Source organism: Acomys russatus, chromosome 14, assembly GCF_903995435.1.
Source record: "Acomys russatus chromosome 14, mAcoRus1.1, whole genome shotgun sequence".
NCBI lineage: Eukaryota > Metazoa > Chordata > Mammalia > Rodentia > Muridae > Acomys > Acomys russatus.
The window spans coordinates 668,120-686,936 of record NC_067150.1 but is presented as its reverse complement, the minus strand read 5'-3'; the positions used below and the strand labels follow the sequence as shown (position 1 = coordinate 686,936).

The window sequence follows — 18,817 nt, the reverse complement described above, 5'->3', positions numbered from 1 at the left end:
CAACAATTAAAAAGCTTATGTGCCAATGCTAGGATAAAGCAAAAGTCTCAGACAATGGAAGATTTTCAAACCCATCTTTGTTATTTATCCATTCATTCAATGAGTGTTGGTAGAGTGCTTAACATGTGTTAATATACTAATCCAAATTCTGAGTATATGGTGATGATGCAAAAACAGAACAGTCTTTGCCTGCATGGAATTTAATGTCTACTGTAGAAGATGACATCTACCAAGCACAAAATAAGTATGGGTTCAGTAGAAAAAATTGGATAAAACTGTTTAAAAAACACTTAAGATAAATGCGGTACAGATGTTATTATGTACATTTAATTCCAGAGTTCATAATTATACTCCCAACTCAATAATGAAAACAAATGAACTATATTCTCTTGTTCCTTCCATGTGTACAGTAATAAACACTTTGAAAACATTAGGCCTTACAGTGCAATGCAGATTGAAGATGCTTAACATTTGCTCTTCTGTGTTTTAAGCAATTATACAAAAAAGGACAAAGGATGTGGAAAATGACAAACCTACTTATCATTCAGGCAACTCAGATGCCCCCCACCCACTTTCTCAGGGTGTAAATAATAGTTTATGTAACAGTTACTATATCTCAGACTGAGCAGAACTACTCATAACCTCTTTAAAAGTGACAGAATCAAGAAAAGGGACAAATGTAAGTGACAAGAGAAAGGAATCAGAGAAAACTTACTGGTAAGTGGTTGGGCTAACATTGATGCGCCGAGGATGACTTCCTGATTCAAATTTGCTTGCCAGAGTGACATTATTTCCAAACAGACAATATCGTGGCATTCTCACCCCAACCACACCAGCCAGCACAGAGCCTGAGTGAATGCCTATCCGCATCTAAAAAAGGGGGAAAAAAAAAGAAATGGAGAATAAACAATTAACCATGAAATTATTACCACATAAAAACCTATTGTTCTACCTCATGGATTAATTACACTTGTAAATTAAATGTTTGTGTCTATTTATTTTAAATGTTGGATTTTAGCATAAAAGATGGCCTTGATTGGATAAAGACATTTCATTGGTATCTTAGTGCTTCCTTAAATAATGTATGATACTAATCTCTATTTGATAATATCTGATGAACTGGACAACCTATTCTTAAAATGTTCCCTAATTAAACACTTTCATCACAAATTCCAATGCAACACAGCCTGCAATACATGCTACGATTGAAGATGAATCTCATCATCTCAGAATAACAGTGGCACAATTTATTCTGACATAGTAGAGGAACATGACATTATAGTTGTGCCCTGAAAGATAAATAAGAGTCCATAAGTGAATGGGAGAGAAAACACTACACAATAAAAACATCATGGGTGAAAATCTGAAATTAAGTATGTCTTGAAACATAAGTAATCAAAAACAAAAATGATGAAAATTTAAGATACAATTGTAAGAGTTATTCAATCCTAATCACTTTGGGTGATATAAAATCTAACAATTATGCTGAAAACTGAGCAGCTTGTTCTTCCTATGAGTTCCCTAACAATTGGGGTCTCTGATGATGTTGCCTGCCTTTGTATTCCTTTCACACAGAGTGGCTGCCTTCTTGGGCCTCAGTGGAAGAGGATACACTTTGTCTGGCTGTGACTTGATGTATCAGGGTGAGTTGGTACCCATGGCAGGGAAGCTTCTTTTCTCTAAGGATAAGGGGATGGAGAAATTGAAAAAAGGATGTGAGGTTGGAACTGAGAGGAGAGGAGGGAGGAGGGATCCCATCAGGCTGTAAAGTGAATAAAATAAATTAAAATAAAATAACTTTTTAAAAAGTCTGGGATTGCATCTATTTTCTCTACTGATGAATTCTCAGCAACATATGGAATAATACTGAAAGCAAAGGATACTCTCAACAAGTAACTTATGAATGTATAATAAATTGTCCAAGCCTTCAACATACTAACCCAAACATTTGATTGAAATGATGAGTAAATTAGCCACTGTATCAGATAAAGATTGATGTGGTTCAAGACGTGAAGAAACCTTCAATATGAAATTGCTGCACAGTGAGATATGAAGAGAACAATAAAGTTTTATCAATCTGATATAGAACCAAACAACTGAAGCTAGGAGATAAAATAGAAAGCAAACAGAGAGAGAAGGTGTTAAAGAGAATGGAATGTCCTTATGAAACTGAAGATTTCTGTTTTTATCAATTCGTGATAAAACAGACATATTGACACTGCCTCAGTCATAGTTTCCACAATGCCACATATATCTAAAAAAAAAAAAACCAAAATTCTCCATCACCACCATCAAAAAACAAACAAACAAAAAACAGAACAGCAATAACAATCCCAACCAAGCCACCAAACAAACAAAACTCGTGGCTTAACTTTATTTGGAAATCCAACAGAGTAGGACCTGACAAGATACTTTAGAGAAAAATAAAAGAGTTAAGAGTATTTGTCTCAGCAGATATGAAGTTTCATATAAGCATAGGAAGTAGATAGGGAATCATTCAAGAAATAAATAAGTAAATTACATAAACCACTCAGGAAGGCTCACATTGCATGTCTGAGGAAAAGACTCTTTCAGGTAAAAATATTTTGGATTAATTTTGTCTCAAGGTAGGACAGGACCATCTTTTGAAAATTGTCCTCAAACAAGCAAATCTTCCCCAAACAAACACACTCCTAATAAAAATTTCCTTTTATTTGTCTGTCTACATCACTTCCCAAGTGTGTGGTCTAGATTGTGGAGGCAGATCTTCCCCTTTACTAGGGACCAGTTCCTTGCTTTGTGCTTCTCTTCTATGTTTTGGAACAATTACAAGGATCCTCAGGGTTGTTCTCAGGAAATAGGAAGACAGCATGAATAACTGAAGGTGCTTTTCACCTTTATAAAGAATCTCCACATAGTTGCCATTTAGGAGAATTTCTGCTTCTTTCTGAATGTCCATACTGCCACTTGGTACCATTTTCCTTCTTTTCTTTCCAGAGGATATCCTTGCCATTTTTATGCCTTGGGACCCTGATAATGTGTTTTTTCAGACTTTATATGTTAGAAAGTGTCAATAGTTTGCCTTTATAATGAGGATTATTTTCATTGGTTGTAGAGTTCTAGGTTGAGGCTGGGGATGGAGCTTAGTGGTGACTATGTAGAAAACACAAGGCCAGAGTTCCATATATAATATTAAACAAAAGGATCAGGGAGGAAGAAGGGAAGGAAGAAAGTAAGGAAGGAAAGAAGAAAGATATGGAGGAATGAAGGGAGAGAAATAGAGAGGGAAGGAGGGAAGGAAGAAAGGGAGAATTTTAGGTTAGAATTCTTTTCTTTTGCACATTAAAATTGCTTCTCCCTAGTTCCTCTCTTTCGTTGCTTCTTCATTTTTTTTTCTTTCACAAATTTAACATTTTCTTCTGTGTGTATGGGGAGGGTGGGGAGATTCATGCACATAGAGGTCAGAAGACAACTTGCTGGAATCAGTTCTCTTATTCTACTGTGTGAGTCTCAGGGGGTTGGACACAGTTGTCAAGATTGGCATCAAGTACATTTATCAGCTAAGCCATCTTGCTGGCTCCTTACGTTGTTTCTGAAAGCAAACCAGCTATTGTACTTTTGAGTGTTGTGAACATGAACACTAATGTGTTTTCTTCTAGCAGGTATTTTTCTTTATACATCTTTAAAATATTTATGATTTACTTAGGAGTGATTTTCATGGTTAGTTTTATGCTTTGGGCTTACTGTGTCCTTCAGTATACCGGTTTATAATTTCCATAAAATTAAAAACATTTTCAAAAATAATATTTTCTGCTAATTTTTTCCTTTTTGAAGTCCTGCATATATCTTTAGATGGCTGAAGTTTTTACAAAGATCCCTGATGACCTGCTCATTTAGAGGACATTCTCTTTATTTTGGATTTCTACTGCTGTGTCTTTAACTTGAATTATATTTCCTTTTGCAAAGTCAAACCATTCCTTAATCTGATGTGCTCTTACTGACAAATACTCTATTTTTTATTTAAAAATTAAGTTTGGGATATTTTTTCTTTTTTTCAGGATGACAACTTAAAATTTAAATATAAGTAATGAATTTTAGGCAACTTTGAATGCTCCAGTCTGCCAGCATTTGCTTCGGTTCTACATCTGTGATTTTTGATGGATTCATTGTTCTCATTATGAGTCATCAATCAGCCTTCTCCATGCCTAGATGTGTTTTATTAGGTGAAGACATTATGGAGTGACCTTGTTGTGTGTTAAATTTTTACACATGTTCTTGACCTTTTTTATGGAATGCAAATAAGTGACTTAGATCATGTTCCTTTGTAGTCTTGTTTTTAAGATTTGTAGAAATGCATGTGTCAATGTTTGATAAAGTCCTACTTGTCTGCTATGAATAAGGCAACACCTTCTAAGGGCTCTCCTCTATACATGGAATTTATTATTTTTAAGGTTGTCTGACATGGACAGTGGATAAAGCCTTGAGTAAATGGTTTTTGTTGATACCATCGCATCCATGTCAAGGAATCCAATGCCTCAGACCCACTGGAATGGCAAAGCCTTCTTTAGTTCAGGCTTGGAGAAATGTCAAAGCTTTCCCATGTCCCTGTGAGAATGTTGGAATAATGTGGACAAAACGTGTGTGTGCGCACGCGCGCATGTGTGTATGTGTAAAACAATACTTTTAGAAGAGTCCATGAATTTGACAGGAAGTAAGGAGTCATGAGAGGAGATGAAGGGGGAAAGGAGTAGAAGTAATATGAAAATAGTTCTCAGGTATGAAATTCTTTTAAATTTTTAAATTCAAAAAGTCAGATACTGGGCTGGAGAGATGGTTCAGCCATTAAAGGCTAGGCTCATAACCAAAAATATAAAAAGTCAGATGCCTTTCTTGCATCCTCTGGCTCTTCTCTTCATCCCCTCAGGACAAAGGTTGTTTCTTCACATGTACTAGCTAGTGTTTTGCAGAATACTTGAGGAAGACACTAGAACGATCTTTGGTGGTCTTTATGTAATTTTTGACTCCAGTATTCTGAATTTCACCCCCATCCTGCTTGGTTCCCCAAATGTTCAGTTACTTGATTTAATATTAGGAATATATTCCTGCTTTACCCCTCTCTAGAACAGAGTGTGAAGATCTCTTTCATCAGGAAACTAGGAAAAGCTCAGTACCCAGCTTATTTATTTTCTAGTCCTAAAACCTTTACTCTTTCCAATGCCTAGTATCAACTATTATGAATAAAGTTCCCCATTTCATGTTCAGGGTTTTTATTTTATAAGACAGGAGTAGTAATTCTGTCTCTGTGCTACATATTGGATTCAAATGTGAGCTCATTTTTAAGAAAGCAAGCAATCTGAAATATATAAACCTAATTTTAATGAGAGGTTTCCTATGTGTATTTAAAGCAGAATTACGAATGGCAAAAGTCCCCACAGACAAAATAAATGTAGAACCTCTTTTCTAAACTTAGCACTCCCCATTTCCTCCTTCTCTTCCTTCCCCCTTCTCCTCTCTTTTGCTTTTTTTCTAAAGGGTTATTTTTATTGTTACATTCTGTAATGCATACTTCTTCAAGGGACACCCTATCCTTACACTGAGATAAGTTTGGGCCAATGATCACACTGTGGTTGTGTTATGTGGAGAATGGAAAGAATTAATCTAGTATTAACATATTTCATACCTTATTCACTGCATAACATCTGTTGGACAAAAACATTTCACTCCACACAACAACTTCAGCGAAGACTATCTAGTTATTTTGGCTCCCTTTCAAAAGAACTACTGAAATTCAGTGGTGGCATATGCATTTAAGCCTAGCATATGGGAGGCAGAGGCAGCCTGGTTTCTGATTTTGAGGGCAGCGTGGTCTATCCAGCAAGTTCCAGGACAGCCAGGGCTACACAGAGAAGCACTGTCATGAAAAGAGTGAGTGAGTAAGAGAAAGGGGGGAGGGATGATGATGGCAAACATTCTTGAAGTTGGGGAAGAGGGAAAAATATAATTTATAAATAAATCCTTAGAAGGCTAAAGCACTAAAATGTGTCGAGAAGTATAAATAACTCCCCCCACACACCACACCACACACACCCACACATGCACCACATGCCACACACTTCGCAGACTTTCCTTTACTCTATATCAGAGAAGGATTCATAAAATTATCTAGTTTATATTTATACACCATCCAACCTTCAATGATATTATTGAGTCCTAAGAGCAGAATTCTGAAATTTGTCTTGTGTAAGAAAAGGCTTAATATTCTTTAAAAGTAAGAAAATGGCTTGAAACAACTGTAACCCTAAGAGAAAATGTGTATGTATTTAGATATAACCAGCACTTAATTTAGATATTTTCAAAATTAGCACTTTGTGCAAAGAATATGTAATGGCATAGAAACATATTTTAATTGTACTAGAAATACAGATAGTTAAGATATCATTTAAGAATACAATGTTATCTATTAAGCATATATTAACTGATCAATATAACAGAAATTAATTGGCAGTAATGACATTCAAGGAATTTTTAAAAATCATTATTTTCTATCAGTAATTTCCATTCTAATATTTAGACTTTCTGCATATCTCTTATCTTTAGCTACTTTTTTAGTAGCACCAACGAAGCACTACTAACATATGTAACAATCAAATCTTTGTGATTTTTATTTAGTCTATTAAGTGCATCTTTATTGTACAGTCGCCCAGATTAAAATCTATCTCTTACTAATATCATAAAGGCATTTCTTGATGATCTCATCATTTTAACAGCATATTCTATCAAGTAGTCAAAATTCAAAGCAGATAAGACCTTTTTACTTTAATGCAATCACTGAAAAATATTGCAACAATATATTATTCACTGTTAGCTTAAAGAAATTGTTCTTCAGCCAAAATGTAAACACTGACAAGAGATTATTAGGAACAAAATCTTCAGTAAGAAAATTTTTAGCAACATGTGTCAAAAGTGATTTCAAAATTATGAATAAATATTTAAAACCTTTGAAAAGGAATAAAGGGAGTTATGAAAAATAAATACTACCAAGTATGTGTTTAGTTTATCAATGTAAGTTATCTAGCATATGTATGTATGTATGTATGTATATATGTATGTAATGTATGTACCTATATATCTTCATAAAGAAAGACAGAGTCAGGCAAAGAAAAAAAATCATCTCCACTCCTTTATTTTTCTAAGAATATATAGACTACTTATTGTGCAGCATGCTTGATGGTCACTATCCACTCATTTCTTTTTACTACCCTGTCTTTTGCAAGCTATTTGAAGACATTTAAAATCCAACAGGCTTCATTTTAGCTTTAAGAAACTTGAAGTCTCACCAAGCTGAAGAAAGATGGCAACTGCACATCTTAAGAAAATGTGTATGTATGTGATCATCACACTCCTCTATTAGACATTCAAATTGGTTGATTTTGTATAACCCTATTAAAACTAAGTATTTTAAATATTAATATTTCATTTCATTAAGAATTATTAAATGTTAAATATAAAAATATAATTTTCATAGTCTCTTAATAAAATTGAAAATAAGATGAAAAATGAAATAGTCTAATAACAACTATAATTACTGCTGAGTGAGTAATTGGATTGCTATAGAAAAATTAGTTTCATTTGTCTTCCTCAAAATACTGTGTATCACAAGAAAACAATGAATATGGGAGATGTTAAGAAAACCAAAATCAATTAGATGATATTGGAAATAACTATACACCATGTCTGACTACAGGGAACATAATTAAACTTCTATCTTCTATAGAAATACATGTTATATCATTCATGTTCATTGCTGCTCTACTCATAATAGCAAGAAAATGAAATGAGTTTAGATATTCACCAACCAGATGATTGGGTAATGAAAATGTGGTAAATAAAAACCACGAAATATTATTCAATTGTAAAGTTAAATGAAATTGTGGAATTTGTAAATAAATGGATGAAACTGGGAAATTATATTGAGTGACAAAACCTAGGCACAGAGAAATTAGCACCCTATTCATCTTCATATATGGATTCTAGCTTTAAATCTTTGATTGAACTTGAAGTTTCCATAGAAACCAGGAAATAAGAAAGAGACAGAGACCATTGGTAAGGAGATGCCTTAAAAGAGCTTAAGTAATGTGCAAGTAGAGGGGAATGCTGGGGGTTGAGAAGATGGAGCACAGAGGAAATTCAAGTGTAGGTAGGAGGTTAGAAAAGAGGCTTAATCAAAATATGAAATGCCCATTAAAACCATAATACAGAGGGTCTAAAGAAATGGATTAGATGTAATATGTGATTCCTGTTCTTGTAAAGGACCCAGAGGATTCAGTTCCCAGCACCTACATTGTGGGTCACAACCACTTGTAACTCTAGTTACACAGACTCTGATGCTTTCTCCTGGCCACCATGGGCGTACTCATGTGATACATGTAATTAACACAGGTAATCTACACACACACACACACACACACACACACACACACACACACACACACACACACACACCAGTCCAACTTGGGAGCTTCAGAATGCTGTTTTGAAGCTCACATCCTAAAACTGTGATTGAATGGATCTGGAATGAGGCTTCGTGTTGGAGTTATAGGTCTTTGTAAGGCTTCTTTCTTTCTTTCTTTCTGTTATTTAAATTTTCCCCACTTATTTATTTATTTACTTATTTATTTAATCATTTTACATTCTGATCCCATTCCACCCCACCCTCTCCTATCATCCCCTTCTCCTTCCTTCCAGAGATTGGGAGGCCCTCTGTTTGTATCAATCCACCTTGATATATCAAGTCACTGCAAGACTAAGCACATCATTTCCTCTCTGGGAATGACAAGGCAGCCTTGCTAGGGTAAAGTGATCTAGAGGTAGGCTCTAAGATTTCTAATATGCATATGAAGTTGATTTGCATGTTATGCAGCAAAAATTTAAGTCTCAGAAAAGATATTTCTCAAGTTTACCTCTATCTCCCAGTTTATCTATTATCTATCTATCTATAATCTATCTATCTATCTGTCATGCATCTATTTTCTATCTATCTATAATTTATTTATCAATCTATCTATATCTATGATCTACCTATCTAACATCTATAAACAAAAATTCCCAGAAAGGGAAATTTTACAAGACTGAATAACAGATTAAATTTTCAGTGATGTGAAGAGTTTGCAAGTAGATTAACAACTAACTACAATTGTTGTGGTCTATCGTCAGCCCTGTAACTAAACATTCGTTGAATATCTCTGTGTCTGATCTAATGTCAGGTGTGACAGCAGATATAACCTTTTGTATTAACTGAACAAAACCTTAGTTTCTACCAACCACAAGCATCAATGAGACAGTAAATTGAATGTTCTTTATTGTAGTGTTGGTCATCACAGGAGATCTAACAACAGTATGGTATCTGGGGGTATTTGAGGGTTGTAGATAATAAAAGGATTGTGATCTCTTTGGATGTTCAGATTTTAGAACTCAACCCACCACTCAGTTGTATGACTTTGAGATGACTATTTCCCTAAAATGATTTGTATATCATAAGCATTCCTTTATATCCAATTTGAATGGTGATTGATCCTTAAGAATGACCTTTTATATTATGGATCTATTTTCTTCTACTCTCAATGCCTGGGATAACAAGCATACTCCATCATGCATATTGCTAGCTTATCATTCAAAATCTATCTCATCTTCAAATTACAATAGTAGGTGGTCTGGAGGACTGTAAAATATAAAAGGAATTAAATATAATAATACAAATAATAATTTATAAACACAGAAGTCAATCAGTCACTTAAGCCAAGCACCAAACTCTTAACATTAAATTCTGTTAAGATATTATTTTCTTTCTTTCAGTCTGAAAGTAGGAAGGTTTCTGGCTTGTGCATAAAATTACAGAGATGTAGATACTGAAGTAGAAAAGGTAAATTGCTTGTTAAAAGTAAGGATTAGATATAGATAAATAGAATGGAAACATAATTCTCATTCCTTCTAATGAATGCATATTTTAATGGAAAAACCCTAAAAATTATCTTCCTTTAATCCACCTTTAGTATTAAAAATAGGATAAGAATAATTTTATAATGTGTCCACAAGCTGATTAAATAACCAATGAAACCAACAAAGCAAGGATATGTATTATGTAAATAAATGAATTCTTCTAAGTTTTATATTTTTGCACAATACCAGAAAGGCATAACATAATTCAAATTCAAACAACATGAAACAACAATCAAACTGTGAATTAAGCCTAAGTGTTGGACAGGTCATAAGGAATACAATTTAAGAAAGTATTTTAGATCATGAAAAGGAGAGGCATAAAAATTAAGAAAATCTGAATAAACTGTAGTTTTTTAGAAATGATATATTAATATTGGCTCATTAATTATAACACTTTTACCATACTGCTATTTCAGGTAAAACTGAGTGTGGTATATTTGGAGATTCTTTATACTATCTTTACATTAAAAAATCTAATACCATGTTAAGATAAAAAATTAAAATGTAGATCTGTCCTACTTTAATGTAGATAGCGTATTATACGGCATCAACTTTTTTGGAGTCAGAGACTTATATAGCCAAGGGTGGCACAAACTTTCTATGTAGCCAGGAACGACTTCTAATTTGTGATCCTCCTCAATTTACCTCTCAAATGATGGGAATACAAGAGCCTACCACGTGACTATGCCTAGCTAAAAATTGTTACCAATAATAAATTTGCTATAGAATCAACTTGAGACAGTAACAGTGACCTTGGAAGACTAAGGTGTGAAAAAATTATGGAACAAAATTTTACAAATCACACTTATGAAAAGAAGTGAATCAGTCAACCAAAACAAGCACCCAAGCAAACAGGTGCCCTCATGCCTTTGGCAGACATACTTTAATTGTAAGTTCCATTAATGATTTTCACAACATTTCCTCCACTTGGGCATTAGATGGTACTCATGATTATTTTACCAAACTCTTTCCTATGAACAATAAGTCTTTCAACAGGAGACATATCTGAGAGGTTTGGCCCGATAATGCTTGTGAGAATAAATTAAAAAAAAAAAAAAAAAAAAGGCTGTAAAAAAGCTGCAAAAACTTCACTGAGTTGGGTGGAAATTTTCAACTATTAATAAAACTGAAAATAAATCACTAAGTAATCCATAAGTCCAAAGACCCAATGGGAAGTGTCAAGATAGTCTCAGACACTAATGATAGAATTTATGTTGCATGCATGACATCCATCTGTCAACTTTTGAAAAGAATTCCATCAACTTTATTTTGAAGTTCTAAATCATTTTGTGTGGCTTCATTTAGCAATGGGTTTTATACTTTATAGACATTCTTAAAGTATTTAAATGAAATTCTGAGTAAAATAATTAATTAAAGGAAATTTCTATTCTAGGCAGAAATGTCATTCTTTCCTTCATCTGAATAGTAACTAGGCATCTCATATGCATCCATAATTGTATTATGTTTGCAAATTAAAACTGAAAAGCATTTTTAGCAAGATAGCTTGAACAAATGCATTATACCAAATCCAAATTTCACTTGTCATGTTCTCCCAACTGGTTAGAAAACAAAACAAAACAAAACTTCCCCTTGGACCTCATCAAATTATATATTTAAATTCTCTCCAGTCTGTCTTAAACATACCAGTTAGCAGCTTTAAGAAGAAAAAGAACAGCTTGCAAATAACACAATTATTCAGAATTCAAAATTATGCTTAGTGCTAGGTCAGCACACCTCTCATGGAGCCGTTAGTATGAAATAATACAGTATCAGAAGGTCTTTATTAATCACTGTACCCCTTGCTGTAGTAAGTCATATGAATTTACTAGGACTTTTCTTTTAACTAGGGCTATGAAAATATTCTAAGGATTGAAGTGACTCAGTGATATGATTATCAAGTCACTGACCCCCACTTAAGAAAACAACAACAAAATAAAAACCTTGGTTCTTCCAAAGAGAATCTGTTAATGAGAATATAGCACAAGGAAGTCATAAATAATAAAATGTGTGCCTGTGTGTTTGCATATGAACAATACATTGAACACAAAGTCAATATTTGAGAAGACTTATTTTTATTACTCTCAACAGCTAAGCTTGTGTGTTTGTGTTTTGACTCCATTCTAAAGCACATAAAAATAAAAAAAACTTGCACTAATAAATGCATTTATTAATTTTATTTTATGTATTTTATATGGCTTTATGGTATTATTAAGTATATAATGATTGTAATATATTTTATTATGTCATAAATTCATCTTAAGATTATCAAACACTTCTTTTCCTACTCTGAGAACCTCATTTATTGAGACAGGGTGCAATGGCTATTCTTGGTTGTCACTTTGACTACATCTGGAATTAACTAAAATTCAAAAATATATGGGCACAACTGTGTGGGATTTTTTTTCTTAGTTGGATCTTTTTAAGTGAAAAGATCCATTTCCTAATCTGTATCTTTAGAGTGGGAAGACACACCTTTATTCCAGATATTTTGCGGTGGATAGACCTACCTCTAGTCTGGGCCACACCTTCTGCTGGAAGTCTATATAAAAAAACATAGAAGGGGGGAGATTTTTTTTTGTCCTGCTTCTTCCTGCTCTCACTAACAAGTCATTTACTTCACTGAGATTAGAGCATGCTTCTTTGGAATTGCAGTGTATACTGAAGATACTGAAGATTGAGAACATGTGTATAGACTTGTGGACTTAACAATCACTAGATTTTGGACTTCCTGTACAAAAGCAGTCATTGCTGGATTTGTTGGACCAGAGCATGTAAATCATTCTATCATACACATACAAACATACCTGCATGTTTGCTTTCACACACACACACACACACACACACACACACACACACACACACACACAGATAAATATACACACACATATATGGAGAGAGTGAGAGAGAGGAAGAGAGAGAGAGAGAACACACACACACACACACACACACACACACACACACACACACACACACAGAAGCATCATATTTTAAGTATCTGGATTAAGTTTTCCAAGCTGCCAACACCCACAGTTACCAAAGCCCTTACAGTTACTGAAGCCTCTCCTGACAGCATAGAAAATACTGAAGGCCCATGATGTGAACTGTTTTACAAACTTAAGGAGACAAATTTGATTGTCCTGACTCACCAATTAAGATAACAATGAATTTGGTGACTCTATGTATAAAAATTTTCACAGTTTGTGATAAAATTGGGAAAACAATGATGCTTGTCGGTTGCTCCTAGCATCTCTGCATAAATTGATATAGAGAAAGAATGGGCTCCATAATAAATCAACCAACCTAAATTAACCACTTTCAGAATACAGAGAATAACAGTAATAAACTTACTGATAGAACTGAGTGTCTCTGGATATGCATAAACAGTATTCATGTTTTGTAGTGTATCCTGGAAGAGAATCTTCTCTCTAGTATTCATAGAGCTCAAATCAAATATATGCACTCATTATAAAGTTGTCCTAATTAAGCAAAGTCCCATCCTCTGAGGAAGTCAGTGGTTAAATTAAGGGATTTAATTGGTAATGAGGGGAATTCTGTAACTTGGTATGGCGATGTAGGGAAAGACACTATTGAAGTGTAGAACTTTGAACCTCCAATTCACAACTGTTTATTTCACCTGAGGAAGCAGTCTATCCAGCAGAATATATGCTCATACTCCCATGCCATGAAATATTGCCCTTTTCAATTTTGATTGAAGTAATTAATATTTTTTGTCTGTTAAACGAGAATGGCTTTCTCTGAGGAATATGCCAGGTAAGACAATACTGATGTCCCTAAAGGCCTATCAGTAGCTGCCTCTAGACTTACAAGCAGACCTAAGGCAAGCCAGGTTCCTGGAGGAGAGGTAGAACGTGTAGTTCATGAGGAAGTGTGTTACACTACTAAAGAGCTTAATGTGTTAATCCATTTAAGTAGGAGTCTGGGGAATATGTGTAGGAATGGATTTTAATTATGTAGGATAGGGGCTAAGAGATGTAAAACAGTATCACTCTGAATTCATTGATATGAACCCAGTGAGTGGAGGTTCTAGGTCTAATATAAAAATTTACACAGTTTAAAAACGTGTAAACAAAGCAAGCCTCAATAGATACAAGAGGATTGAAATAATACCTTGTATCCTATCAGATCACCATGCTCTTAGGCTGCAATTCAACAGCAACAGAAATAACAAAAAGCCTACACATACGTGGAAACTAAACAACTCTCTGTTAAATGACACCTGGGTCAGGGAAGAAATAAAGAAAGAAATCAAGAAGTTTCTGAAATTCAATGAAAATGAAAGAACAACATACCTAAATTTGTGGGATACATTGAAAGCAGTGCTAATAGGAAAACTCATAGCACTAAGTGCCTTTAAAAAGAAATTGTAAACATCACGCATAAGCATCTTAACGACACACCTGGAAGCCCTAGAAAAAAAGAGAAGCAGAAACACCCTAAAGGAGTAGACGTCTGGAAATAATCAAGTACAGGCCTGAAATTAACAAATTAGAAACTAAGAAAACAGTCCAAAGAATCAACAAAACCAAGAGCTGGTTCTTTGAGAAAATCAACAAGATAGACAGACTAGATGGTCAAACTAACTAAAAGACAGAGAGACAGTATTGAAATCAACAAAATCAGAAATTAAAAGGGAGACATAACAACACACAATGAAGACATACAAAGAATCGTAAGATCCTACTTTGAAGGCATATACACCACAAAATTTAAAAATCAAAGGGAAATGGACAATTTTCTTGACCAAGTTCACTTGTCAAGGTGAGTGAAGAACAGATAAACAAGCTAAATAGTCCCATTTCCCCTACAGAAATAGAAGCAATCATCGAGAGTCTCCCAACCAAAAAAAGCCCAAGGCCAGATGGTTTCAGTGCAGAATTCTACCAGACCTTCAAGGGCAAGCTAATACCAATACTATTCAAGCTACTCCAAAAGATAGAAATGGATGGAACATTACCAAATTCATTCTATGAGGCCATAGTCTCATTGATACCTAAGCTTCACAAAGACTCAACAAAGAAAGAGAATTTCAGACGAATTTCTCTTATGAACATAGATGCAAAAATACTAAATAAAATACTTGCAAAATGAATACAAGAACACATCAAAGATATCATTCATCATGACCAAGTAGGTTTCATTCCAGGCATGCAGGGATGTTTTAATATATGGAAATCCATCAATGTAATCCAACATATAAACAAATGGAAAATAAAAAAACCACATGATCATCTCTTTGGATGCAGAGAAAGCATTTGATAAAATCCAACACCCATTCATGTTTAAAGTTTTAGAGAGATCGGGGATACGAGGCACTTTCCTCAACATAATAAAGGGTAAATACAGCAAGCCAATAGCCAAAATCAAAGTAAATGGTGAGATACTCAAGGAAATTCCTCTAAAATCGGGAACAAGGCAAGGCGGTCCACTCTCTCCGTAACTCTTCAATATAGTACTCGAAGTTCTAGCCAGAGCAATAAGGCAACAAAAGGAGATCAAGGGTATCCAAATAAGAAAGGAGGAAGACAAATTATCCCTATTTGCAGATGGTATGATAATGTACATAAGTGACCCTCAAAATTCCACCAGAGAACTCCTTCAGCTGATAAACACCTTCAGCAAATTAGCTGGATACAAAATTAACTCAATAAAGTCTGTAGGCTTCCTATACACAAATGACAAGCTTGCAGAGGTAGAAATTAGGAAAACCACACCCTTCACATTAGCCACAAGCAATATAAAATATCTAGGAGTTACTCTAACAAAGCAAGTGAAGGACTTGTTTGAAAAAATTTTTCAAAACTCTGAAGAAAGAGATTGAAGGTGACCTGAGAAGATGGAATGATCTTCCTTGCTCATGGATTGGGAGAATTAACATAATAAAAATGGCCATCCTACCAAAAGCAATCTACAGATTCAATGCAATCCCTATCAAAATATCTACACAATTTTTTAAAGACATTGAAAGTTCAAATCTGGACTTCATATGGAAAAACAAAAAACCCAGAATAGCTAAAACAATCTTGTAAAATAAAAGGTGCTCAGGAGGAATCTCCATGCCTGACCTCAAACTGTACTATAAAGCAATAGCAATTAAACAGGCTGGTTGATCAGTGGAATCGAATCGAAGACCCAGACATGAATCCACATACTTGGATGGATCACATACTTGGTCACTTGATTTATGACAAAGAAGCCAAATCCATTCAATGGAAAAAGGATAGCATCTTCAACAAATGGTGCTGGTCTAACTGGAGGTCCATGTGTAAAAAAAATGCAACTGGATCCATATTTGTCACCTTGCACAAAACTCAAATCCAAGTGGATTAAAGACCTCAACATAAAACCAGAGATATTAAGCCACTTAGAAGAAAAAGTGGGGAAGAGCCTGGTACATATTGGCACAGGAGACAACTTCCTGAACAGAACACCAATGGCCCAGGCCTTAATGTCAACCATTAATAAAGGGACCTCATGAGGCTGAGAAGCTTCTGTAAGGCAGGAGACACTGTAAACACAACAAAGCGACAGCCTACAGACTGGGAAAAGATCTTTACCAACCCTACATCTGACAAAGGTCTACTATCCAAAATATATAAGGAACTCAAGAAATTAAACACCACCAAACCAAATAACCCAATTGGGAAATAGGGCTTGGAACTAAACAGAAAATTCTCAACAGAGGAATATCAAATGGCTGAGAAACACTTAAAGAAATGCTCAACCTCCTTAGTCATCAGGGAAATGCAAATCAAAACAACTCTGAGATTCCATCTTACACCCATCAGAATGGCTAAGATCAAAAATTCAAGTGACACCACATGCTGGTGAGGATGTGCAGAGAGAGGAACACTCCTTCAATGCTGGTGGGAATGCAAACTAGTACAGCCACTTTGGAAATCTATCTGGTGCTACCTCAGAAAAATGGGAATAGGGCTTCCTCAAGACCCAGCTATTCCACTCCTTGGAATATACCCAGAAGATGCTCCAGCACACAACAAGAGACTCTGCTCAACCATGTTCATAGTAGCCTTATTCATAATAGCCAGAACATAGAAACAGCCTAAGTGTCCATCAGTAGAAGAATGGATAAAGAAACTGTGGTACATATACACTATGGAATACTACTCAGCTATTGAAAACATGGAATTCCCAAAATTTGTGGATAAACGGATTGAGCTAGAAATTATCATAATGAGTGAGTTAACCGAGAAGCAGAAAGAATCAAATGGTATATACTCACTTATATCTGCATACTAGCCCAAGGGGTATGTCCCATGAAAGCCTTCACTTACCAGGAAACTGGGACAGAGGGGAGGACATCCTATTGGGACTCTAAATGAGAGAACCATGGGAGAATATCAAAGTAGAAGGACCCAGAGGGTCCTAGAAACCTACAAGTAGAACATTATGATAGGCAGATTTGGGCCCATGGGTCCCACTCAAACTAAGGCACCAGTCAAGGACAATACAGGTGGTAAACTTTAAGCCCCTACCCAGATCTAGCCAATGGTCAGAACATTCTCCACAGTTGAGTGGAGAGTGGGATATGACTTTCTCACGTACTCTGGTGCCTCACATTTGACCATGTCCCCTGGAGGGGGAGACCTGGTAGCACTCAGAGGAAGGACAGCAGATTGCCAAGAAGAGACTTGATACCCTATGAGCATATATAGGGGAAGGTAATCCCCCTCAGGAACCATCATAGAGGAGGGGAATAATGGGAAAATGGAGGGGGGAAGAATGGGAGGATACAAGGGATGGGATAAACATTGAGATGTAACAAGAACAAATTTTAAAAATGAAAAAAATAAAAAGGTGTAAAAATTTTGAATGGCTGACTGAAGCATTTAGAAAAACTGCCCTTCTGAAATGGAGATAGAGATGCATGCTATCCCTGATATGCCTTGGCTTAATGTTGAAGATATTTTAAGGCTCAGAGAAACTGCAATGTTGGATTGGGTATATCGTGTAAAACAAAGTCCACCACAGTGTGATGGCCTAGAAAACATGCCATTCATTAATCCTGTATTATCCAATATGGTGAGAGGGGCATCTGTATACTTGACTAGCTTTGTTGTCACCCTTTTTCTTGTGGCAGAATTTAGAGTTGGAGATGCTAGTGCTCCATTGAAATAATTGAGTGCAGTAGACTTAATTAAGCCCTGCAGTAGCAGGTGCCAGATCGTACCACTAAATCATCAAAGGCAAGGTGATTGCAGTTATCATAAGGGACAGAATAGACAAAGCACTGTCCATAATGGTCAGCACAGGCAAAGTGAATTTTATGGTGGCAGGATTTGAATGGTCTTTTGGCTCTGTCCAGTCAGTCATAGTATTTCCATGTATAAAATGCATAAAAGCCAAATATATTGTTGTTTCAGCTGCATGAGCAGAACAATTCACAAACAAATGAAATAAAGGCTACCCAGGTTTTAGCAAAGTGGAATCTCAGGTGATGAACCAACTTCCAGACTTGAGTCAGTCTGTAGACCCAGAACCCATTGAATAAAGGAATGGCCAGATTCCCTGAAGAAGAAACTTGATAAAATATTTAAGAGCTTTTTTTATTAGCTATTCTCAAGTTCTTCCCCAGAGGGTCTTTTATAAAGGTAACTCTATCCTAGGGGAAAGAATCAGATTTTTTGGCATATGTTGAATACAGATTCTGAATTGATGCTGATTCTAGGAGACCATGAACATGGTGGCCCTACAGTTAAGTAGGAGCTTATGGTGGACAGGGGATTAATGCAATTTTGGCTGAAGTCTGACTCGCAGTGGGTCCATGGGGCCTAAGTTGCCCGTCATGAGTTGGGTGTTATCT

General features: G+C 35.3%; 1 protein-coding gene across 2 annotated transcripts in view; it reads right to left on the bottom strand.

Annotated features, from left to right (window-relative positions):
- The window catches only part of Gucy1a2 (guanylate cyclase 1 soluble subunit alpha 2), a 321,255-nt gene that overhangs the window by 22,368 nt on the left and 280,070 nt on the right, over positions 1-18,817 (bottom strand). For both annotated transcript variants that reach the window (XM_051155869.1, XM_051155868.1), the window contains exon 7: positions 716-870. In XM_051155869.1, the coding sequence (XP_051011826.1) occupies positions 716-870 (155 nt within the window). The remainder of the gene's footprint in view (positions 1-715; positions 871-18,817) is intronic.